We start from the raw sequence: 10,953 nt of genomic DNA, 5'->3' as shown, positions 1-10,953 counted from the left end.
ATTTAAAAAAATAATACAATCACAAAAATTACAAAAATTTCAAAAATTACAAAAATGACAAAAAAAATTGATTCCTTTTTATCAAAGAGAATATTCACTCATTTCAAATCAATGAAAACATTACAGATCTTAATCAAGATTTAGTGATTAATCAATTTCGGTTGGTTTAATCACCTTAAATACAAAAAAATGTGTATGGAAATATATGAATTCGTTTTATTAACCTTTTTCAGTTTTTTTTAGTGTTAAACATTTTCCGTTATAAAAAATTTCGTAAAGCTCTGCAAAATATTTTACCTTAAAAATAGAACTAATGGAAACATTAGCTCAAGAATTATATCATATCTTTACGCGTCAAATGGATTTATTTGTGTAAGAAAATGAACTTTTTGAGTCATTACATTAAAAAGTCAATAGTATTATTTAACTGCTTTTTGCATTTTTCATACAGATTCCACTCTAAACAATACGCGTCCATTTCAAAAACAAGTTATTTAGAACAATTGTAAAATTTTATAAACAACACAAAAAACTTGTTCCAAAAAAAGCTGAATATCTTCTTCATTAACATATTTTAGCAGATTTTTCAAAATGTTGAAACGTAGCTCTTTATTCCCATATGCTTCGAAAACTGAATTTTGCTGGAAATCTAATCATTGTAGAAGTTTTGTAATAAAATAATTGAAATCTGTTCGTTTTAATATAAAACTATCCTTGCTAAAACTATGACATTTTTTGTTGAAAATTTAATATGATCAAATTATATGAAAATTGGAAAAATTTCAAAGAATTTGATATAATTAGTCAACGTTTATCTTGAGCAAATAATTTTTTTATGGAGCGATAAAAATGTTTTGATTTTTATCTAATTTTTGACAAAATATTAACCCTTACTTCTTCTACTAAGTAAGTTTATCAAAAAATCAATTTTTTTTAAATATTTGAGAAAAAATTTCAAATTTTTTAAAGTTTGTGCGAGTTTTTGTTTGTGCTCCATCTAAACAACGGCAATTGTAAGGATCCTAAGGTCCGAACCGATCGAACAACACAAATGGCGGTATTGAAGGTACAAAGGAATTTATACTGTATATTTCAGAAGTCCGGAAGTTTACTGAGCAACATATCAAAGCTAAGTAATCATTTTGTTATACCCAGATCATTTCTATTACAGTGCCTTCTATGTAAAAGAATCTTATTCCCAGTGTTTATCATTCGTTTGCTTTCAACAAGTAGGTAACACTTTAAGATTCGGAATCTCGACGAAAATCACAGTCAAATCACAGTCAAATTGATCATACATTTTAAGCATAAGTGAGTTTTTCGGATATGATTTGTTTTGATCTATCAATATTTTGCGATTGAAGATAGAACATCACTTGTTCAAACGGTTAGTCAGTTGAACAAAATGATGCAAAAAATTATGGAACTGGTTGCTGCAAACAAATTCAATAATCCTATTTCTACTAAAGGTTAGCAAGCCAGTGTATCCCACGGCTGTTGGACTAATAATGTTGTTATTTCAATGATCATCAGGATTGAGGAACCATAATACATTATAGATTGCTACCTCCAAGAATGAAATTGCGCAAACATGAACAGAAACGGTAACCAAAATTTAAGTAATATTCGTTAGTTTTTTTTAGATAAAGTATCAAACTACGGTGCCATGATTAAAGTTAGGAGAAAAAATTGAACATAGAACAAGAGAAAAAAAATCTAGTATCGTAAGATTTTTAAATTATTAGTTCTTATTTGTTTCAAGAAGGAGTGCGCGTCAAGCCGTTTACAATTTATTTATGAATATTTAAAATCGCTACTTTGATAAAACGACCCACATGATACCCGTTCGAACATAATTTTTTGCATTTTCTGTTTTTTTTTCGTTTTATAGTGCAGACTTAATAGTCTTATACTTGGAGCTACTATAGAAAGAAACCGAATAAATTATATGAAATCTCGGTGAGGATTAAGGACCAAGCACTAACTAACTCTTCTTCAGTAAATTATTTTGTTGAGGTGAAGTTTAAACAGGGAAACATAAAAAACCATCATCAATCCAAAATATATTATAACGATACTTGAATTTAATACAGGAAATAACATGAAAAATTTGTTCTAGTTGATCGCACTAGTCAAAAGTGTCTCCTGATCATATCCTTTCACCCATACTTCCAAAAACAATTTTTTTGCTAGGATGCAGAGGTGACCTTGGTCCTTAAGCACAATATTGATCTTTCATCTCTTCTTCTCTTTTCCAAACTATCTTTTGACTACTAGGACGTGGCCGGCGCCGTTATTGATGTTCAAAGAGAGAGCATCAGTTTTGTGCAAAGAGAATGAGCTGCTATTCCCAAGCACCATTCTTTTGACCTTTGCACAAAATTGATGGCCTCGGTCAATCTCGGAGTAGCAACCATTGGCGATGTGGAACTAGTTTTACTGAGCCACGCCAGCGATCATGGAACTCTAAATGTAGTTATCTTTATTGACGTGGAATTAAGGAAAAAATCTTAACATCCATTGCTCAAAAATTGTATGAAACATTTCGGATTCAATGATTCAAGGTGGATGTGAGTAGTCAATCAAGCTAAGCTAAACTAAATCAAATTTTTCAAAATCTTTGATACATTTGAAAAGCGCTGTCAATATCTCTACCTTAAAAAAATTTCATTTTTTATTCAAAAATATAAATGCAATTTTGTCACAGTATTTATGGGGGATAAAAAAATACATATTTTCAATCAACTGCAATAAATTGGACAAAAGCTTGTATTGAAAAATTTGCATGCATATAACACTGCACAATATCAAAAAATCATGTTAGATTACATCGCAAATTTAAAAAAAAAAAATAGACGATACAATTCCCAATTTCAAGTTTCAAAAAAAAATTAAATTTTTCAATCTAATATGTATCTTAAATTTAGTTTTTCCCTCCTTCGGGATTATCGGAAAAATTGAATAGTGAGGGGGATGACAAAAGAAGAATTTTATATTTGTTCCGGCCTTTTTTGGACTTGTGAAACTTTAGAAAATTAAAAAAGTAAACTCTGCAAAAAATGGGCCTTGGTGGTATATGTATCACTTAAAAAGTTTAACCATCATATCGGTAATTTGACAGAAACTATTTTAACAATCCTACACAAATGATAGAGAAAACACCATTTGAAGATGATTACTCCCGAGACTTTTTACGCCTTCTAAATTATCGGTCTGAAGTTGTTTATTGTGTAGCCGATTTTTGCACTCCTCCACGCGTCACCGTTCTTTTTGTGGCAGCAGCATCAACACCAAAAAAAATGCTCTAGACAAGTTCCAAGGTGTATAACAATTTCCTTTCGAACAGTTTCCACACAAAACACGTTTCCCTCGAGCATAAAATTCCGGTTGTATTGGTGTCAACATCACCCAGACCAGAGCGAGCCTGCCAGCCAGACAGCAAAACAGAATGCACTTGCCGCTTCTTGTTTACACCAACTTCATGACACCCACACCAACATCGGCGCAACATACCGGCCGAACGAAGCCGAAGTGGGACGTAGCATAAAAACAGACAACACAACATAGCAGCAGCAGAAAAAAAGAAAACGAACCTGAATGGTCTGACTAACCAAAAGACCGGATCGTTCGGGTCCGGGGCAATGTTGTTCCTCAAGCGAACCGACTCCAGTCAGTCACATTTCGGGCGGCTTAACGTTTAGATCGTTTGGTACGGCTGGATTTACTTGTTCAAGGAGCGTCTCCGTCGTGTCGATTGACGTTTTCTCGGGAAAACGCTCCGGTTTGGATACCTCCGGACAAAAAGGGGAGTTTAGGGTTGTTTTGACGGAGTGGAGTGGTTGGTCAAATAAGCAGAGGAAAAAAAAAGAAATCGCGCGCCAGGAAAAACGTTGCCTGGTTTCAGTTGGAGGAATATCTCTCGCTCTTGTCCTGGTGCCGGGTTTGGTGCGTTTTTTGTTTTTATTTTTTTTTTGCGCTGGTGGAAAGGAGCAGCGCAAAAAATTTGCCAAGAAAATCCCTTCGGGGGGAGACAAGTTGAATGAAAGCAGCATAATTTGCGAGTTATGCTCGTTTTCCTTTTTGGTGCTCGCGTGGTTGTTTCGGTGCGATGTTGGCGTGCTAGCTAGCAAGACCGGGACCGAGAGCCGTGTTTCTTCAACCGGTTGAAGGAGGATGTGGAGAATTGTGCAGATCCTTGCTGTTATCGTTCCTGTTGGTGGATGAAATTTCGACCGGGTGGTTTGGATAAAGGACAGCTGCCGCGGTGAGCAGTGGATTGATTCGCCATCTTCGGCTGTTTTTTGCTGTGGCAACAACGGAAAGAAGCGATTTGAGGGGATAATGTTTTATTGAAGATGTGAGATTTCGGAGCAGTCTAGCTTAGAGCAATTGGGGGATAAAAAATTCTGCCGTGGAACCACATTGTTGGTTTGTTGTTTTTTGTTGGGTCGTCTCACGTTTAACACTTGGCACTGTGCAGTTTGACAAGGTTGGGAAAAGAGTTGAAAAATTTAGAGCTGCCTCTGTGGGATGAAAAGCCTGTTTGGTATTCAAGTGGAAGAATTTGGAGAAAAGTTGAAAAGCGAGGGAAAATATGTGCATTGTGTGGAAGGTTGCGTTGTTTATTGCTGCCGATTATTACCCTCGGCCTCGGTAAAATGAAGTAATGCAAAGAGCGGGTTGTTAAGTTCAGTGGAATATGCCAAAGTGGCGTAAAGTGCGAATAAGTGAAGAAGCCAATAAAGAGGGTGTCGTAAGAGAATCAGTAAAATGGCAAACATCCAGCCATCATCATCGTCGGTGTTCAGCTCCATTGTTCTGGTGTTGAGTTATGCAAATTTTGGATTATCCATTCAGCAGCAGGATGCGTATGCGACGCACGAGGTTTCCAGCAGCATCGGTTCCGACGAATTTCAGCATCACAATCGCTGCGAACCGATCACGATTCCTTTCTGCACCGACATCGCGTACAACAAAACCATCATGCCGAACCTTCTCGGCCACGTCAAGCAGGAAGAGGCGGCCCTGGAAGTGCACCAGTTCATCCCCCTGGTCAAAATCGACTGCAGTCCGGATCTCAAATTCTTCCTGTGCAGTCTCTATGCCCCAGTCTGCACCATCATGAGCTACCCGATCCCACCGTGTCGGAGTCTCTGTGAGAGTGCCCGAGCCTGTGAAAGTATCATGCGGACATTCGACTTTCAGTGGCCCGAGAACCTCGAGTGTTCAAAGTTTCCGGTCTACGGCAAGGAGCTCTGCGTGTCCCAAAATAATTCCTCCGACTCGACGCCGATTCCACCCGATGCTGCGGTGCACACGACCCGAGCTCAGACGAACACGCCGAGGAAAAACACTCAACCAATAGGACCGTACCGGGATCTCGGATTCATCTGCCCGGTGCAGCTCAAGGCACCGACCATAATGGGTTATCAACTGACGGTCGGTGGAAAGGTAAGCAAGCCCTCCGGTTAGCAAACGTTTAAAAGAAGTGAAACAATAGCCATAGTTCGGTTCGGGGTCCGAAGAAAGACCGACCAGTTGTCCGCACCTCGGTGTTCACCGACGAGGAATTCAATGGAAAATTGAAGGGCGCGCGGTTACGTATTGAAAACGGAACGGGCGCCTTAGGACACATTTAAGTTGTTCAAGGATGCTGAGACGGGTTCAATGCTGGAATGAACCATCTCACTAGTGGTTAGCTGCAGATTATCTCGTACATTTTCTTTAGCTAAATTGGCACTTGTATTGATTACCGGTGAATATATCAACAAGTGATAAACAGGCAGGTTTTTGTGCTTTGGTGAAACAGTGCTTTGCTTAAGCGCATTGAAATTTAAGTATAAGCACTATCACTTGGTAATCAGGACGTGTTATTTTATGGTTTTCAACGCATCTCTATATATTGGTGGGCATTTTGAGCAATTTATGAATAAAAATCTGTTACGATGCTCAATTTGTAGTTTTTACACGAGTTAGTGTTGTCAGAAATGGAAGCGGGTTTTTTTCTGAAAAAAAAACCCTTATCCTAGATCAGTGGTTTTCAAACTTTTTTCGCTCATCGCCCCACTTTGCATAATTTTCGAACTCATCGCCCCCTGAACAAATTTTAAGATAATCTTAAAAACATGATAATCTGGATCGTTGAAATACCATAAGCTTTTGGCTTTATGTTGTTCTAAGACTTAACTCAAAACTTATTAAAATTTATATGAGCCCAAAGAGGGGGTATCATAAGTGTTAAGGTGGTCGATTTTGATTTAATAATGTCAAACGATTCTTCGTATTTCAAACGTTATTTCGTGAATTTTAAGATTTCTAGAATTTTATTAACATACTATTTCCTCCGAAAGAAAAATTCAAATTTTTAAAAATAAATGAATAATGGCTAAACATAAAAACTTGAAAGCGTGTTTTCTCGAAATTAGTTTCTATCCGCATGTCCTTTTAGCTCCAAGGGCCTCATATTGCTTCAAAACTCCAGTAAACACTTATTTCTTTGTAAAGTTTCCTGGACAATTACATAAACTGATTTATTATATATCTTAAATTTTAGTAAGCAAAATTCTCTATTCACCATTAATTTGCTTTGTTGAAAACAAATAAGTTACTGTCCAGCCGGTGAAATAACGAGAAAAATAGAATTATTTCTTGATATTTGAATTTGAGTTCTGTTCAAAATTATGCAGCTTTCACAGGTCTTAAAGTTTAACTCTAAACATACCGACACTTTGTATATACCTATTCATACCGTGAGCGGTCAAATGACGGTTTACACTGTTTTCGCTAAAACTTTCTTGTTTCTCAACCGATTTCTTTAAAATTTATAATTTTGAAAAGCCTTTAACGTGACTCAAATATGTTTTTCAGACAGTTTTCAGCTACAATCAATTATTTTAAAGTTTTTTTAAGTCCAAGAAATTTTTTATGAAAAAACATGCTTCAGGAAAATTGCTTTAAATAAGTTTTTTAGGTCTCGAGAAAAATTTCACTTAGTGCCTGAGAAAGCTGAAGTTAGAAGCTATATGTTGCACATACGGAAATTTTTATCAAATTTGTTTTAAGATCATGCCCATAAAAAATGTAAAAAAGTTGTGTAAAACCCGTACTTTTCAATCAATCAACCGCCAAAGCTGTTCCTGTTACAGTACAAAAATTTCAAAAAATGAATTGGAAAGGGGACGTAATTTGTCACATTTTGGCATCTTTTTATTTTGTGAAATACGAAATACATAATTTATGACGAATTTTAAAAGGTAGCTGTTTTTCGAACATTTCATCAATACGGATTTTTGATACAATTCCTACACCTAAATTCAGCTTTGCACTGGATTTTGAGTATGTTATTGTAAGGTTTAGGTAAAAAAAATATATGCAAAAGAAAGAAAATTTTATACCGGTTTTAGTGACGTAACTACATTGGCGGTGCGATTAGAGTGTCCGTCCCGGGATTTCCCGGGCGGGAGTTCCCGGGAATTTGAAAAATTCGAGAATTCCCGATTCCCGGGAATCATAGTTTAATTCCCGGGAATTCCCGACACGTATGAAATTATTTCTCTGGTAAAGCCTGATAGCCTCCGAAACCATTCTTATTGTATTTTTTTAATATGTACTCATACAAAACTCATTGAGGATATGCCAATTCCTGTAGCAGTAGACATTTGGCAGCCATTTGTTGCATTTTTTTTTACTCAAACATGTTATTACACTATGTTATATGTATTTCCACTCCGTTTTCATTGAACGAAAACCCACAACTCTTTGCAAAAAGGAATGAAAAATCGCGCGAAATATGATAATAATAACAGAATTCCGGTAATATTTGATTTTTTCAACCGATTGAAATAAAGATGAGAAAGTATGAATTTAAAGTGAAAATTCTATAACCTTCAATAATATTTTATATTTTCTATCCAAAAAGCTATAAGCTATAACAAAAAGCACCTTTTATACAGATTTTTTCATAGTTTTTTTTTTTTCAATATAGCAGACTTTTCGAGTAAATGCATTAAAAAATTATCAAGCATGGCTATCTAAAATTAATCTTTTTTAGTGTGACAATTTGAAAAAAAATCTTTTGAATACATTTTTAGAAAAAGAAATTGAGATACTGGAACAAAAATCTGCTTGCAATATTTAAGTCTTAAACCTTATACCTGTTACGTAATTTCATTGTTTGCATCGAATGTACTCGTTGTCATTGCAAATCTACGTTGTTCGTGATTTGTGAAAATGTGAATTACGACCTCACCGCCCCCCTGGCCCCTTCCAACGCCCCCTAAATGTAAAAATTGAGCTTACCGCCCCCTTGAAAGCTTTTAACGCTCCCAAGGCGGCGGTAGGGACTACTTTGAAAACCACTGTCCTAGATGGTCCCTGTAAAAAAGTTGAATCAAAGACAGCAGAAGAACGAACAGTTAAAAACCAAGATGGACGTACACGGGTAGTGAATATAGCGATGAAAAATGAGCTGACATATGGCTAAAGACGGCAAAATATTTAATAAAATCACAAGCCCAAATCAAATACCGTTCTATAGCACTTTTTTTTATTTCTTTTCATGACCATATTACGCGTTTATCTGTCTTTATTTGCTTCAATAAGCACTTCAATTATGCCAGAATAAATGTTTTAATTGTATGGAATTTCTCTCCTCTTCCTTTCAAATGAAGAGCAGGTTTCCAACTAACATAGCAACATTTCAAATAACTCAATGGCATCTCAAGCTTCATTTTGTTTAGTTTGCTTCATTGCACGACTTGAAAGTGCAATAAAAAATACATAAAAAAGTCTCACTTTTTCCTCGCCTTCCATCTTTTTTTCTGTTAGTAAAAATGTAATTTCTATTTTTTAAAATATCTATTTTTTCCAAGGCTCGCAAACAAACAGCCCTCCTGATGATATCAAAAAGTATTTAGAATTAAACGGGTTGTTAAATGTTAAAATGTTAAAGGCAAGTTGAAATTGTTAAATTAGAATTTGTACACAAATATGAGGGTGTTTTGTATCCTTTATGATCAAAAAAATTCGTTACAACCGTCAAAATGGAGACTGATCAATGTAACCCCAAAGCATCAATTCCTGAACCGCAACGAAATCGATTTTTAAATCAAATTTAAAGTAGACAAATAAATTTCTGCATTTCTGTTTTACGTTCATAGGAGTCCAGTACTGGTTTAAAAAATATGAAACATGCCACATTCTCCTTAACAGGAAAAATAATTGAAAAATATTGAAAAAAGCGATCAATGTTATCCCGGATTACGGTACCAATAACCATCCCATATCAAATTTCTTTCTAATAAGTGTTATAAGTCATCGTAAAAATATTTCTCGTACTCTATTTTCCAAGCCTCCCAAATTTGATTCCATTTGCTTAATCAGCTCTCGAGTTATGTAAAAAAGATTATTAGAGCCCCTTCTTCCCCTATTCATTTCCCATACTAAAGAATTGGGCTGGGGTCACAAACATTCAAAGAATCATAACTCGCATTCAAAATTTTACCATCCCATTCCAAATTTCGTTCATTTGCTCGATTAGTTCTTGAGTTATGCATAAGATTATATGAGATTCTAAATTCATTCTTCTTATCTCCCTCTAGAAGTTTATTTAGTAAAGGAGCCCCCCTTCACAAAACGATTGGATAATACTTTGAATAATCACATGACATCATAAACTTCATTTTGTGCCAAACTTGAGTAAAATTGGTCGAAAATCAATCGAGTTCTGTAACATTTTACAATGAATTTGTAAAGGACCCTCTCCCCCTTTTTCCAACAAAGGGATTTTTATTCAATTAGCAAAGCTGTGAACATTTAGTATCTGGGCAGTTTATTTCGGTGATAGCTACGTTACTAGAGCTCAGATATGCAGCGTTGTGTTGGTTATAAAAAAAACTATTTTGCCTATTTTTCAGTTTTTCAAGTTGACGTGTGTTTGAGATATTAACGATGCCATTTTGAATTATTTTGAACAATCACCTCGAAAATTCTTCATTGCCGACTTCAAATTCATGAACTGTTGAACTGAAAGTTCACGAACTGATGATTTTTTTATGGCCCAAATGGTTTAGAAGTATAGGGAGCCATTCTAGGATGCTTACAAAGTTCAAACCAAGCATTGCAGTGGAACCCTTGATCTCAACTATGGATAACTGTATGGATGAATGGATGGGATAACTGTATGCAGGTCCCTTAACTATGCAGTAAATCCGTTTCCGACAGGCAAATACTGTTGCCTGACTAGTAGACACCACAAGGCCATGCAAAGGGGGGAGGGGGTTATGGGTTTAACCCCTCCCTCCCCCATGAAGATTTTTTCCAAGTCAAATTTTCGAAATAGTAAAGAGAAACTACTTGAAAGCGTATAAACTCCATATCACTAAAACGTAAGGTTATTGGCGAAATTTGACAAAAGATTCGAGTTCAGGACGCCATAATCTACCAAATCAATCATTCAATTATAGGCACTAAAATGCTAATCCTTAAAATTATCAATTTAAAAAAAAATCTATGGTTATTTATTTAAAAGTTTATTTAAAAAAAAACCTTCTAAAATAAAAAAAAAACTAATATTTTTAACCTTCGTGTTTTTTTATTTTCAATAAATTTAGCAAATTTTAAATTTAAATTTCATGAAATATTTTTCATAAGTTTGTCTTTGTTTTTTAAATCTCTCTAATCTTCTGCTTTTGAAACTAAATTTTCTATAAGAAAAACATAGTTTCCAACTTTTGTCCTTTTCAGGAAAAAATAATTTTATTGACAGCAACAAATTATTCCGATATTTAAACTTTGGAACCTTCGATTTATATATTACTAGCTGATTTTACCCGGCTATGCTCGGGTTCACATAGAACATAAATCAAAATGAGTCGTTTTACTTTCAGAATTTTTATATTAAACTATATCATTATAAGCAATTTTGCGCAACTTTGGCCATTGTTCAGTTTTTTA

At 35.1% G+C, this 10,953-nt stretch overlaps 1 protein-coding gene across 1 annotated transcript in view; it reads left to right on the top strand.

The window, feature by feature from the left end:
• The first annotated feature begins 3,690 nt into the window (after nt 1-3,690).
• Nucleotides 3,691-10,953, top strand: part of LOC129746212 (frizzled-like) — a 131,211-nt gene continuing 123,948 nt past the window's right edge. Inside the window, exon 1 of the mRNA XM_055739774.1 lies at nt 3,691-5,451. Coding sequence (XP_055595749.1) covers nt 4,771-5,451 — 681 coding nt within the window. The 5' untranslated portion in view covers nt 3,691-4,770. The remainder of the gene's footprint in view (nt 5,452-10,953) is intronic.

Source organism: Uranotaenia lowii, chromosome 2 (assembly GCF_029784155.1).
Source record: "Uranotaenia lowii strain MFRU-FL chromosome 2, ASM2978415v1, whole genome shotgun sequence".
NCBI lineage: Eukaryota > Metazoa > Arthropoda > Insecta > Diptera > Culicidae > Uranotaenia > Uranotaenia lowii.
This window is presented reverse-complemented; position numbering and strand designations above follow the sequence as displayed.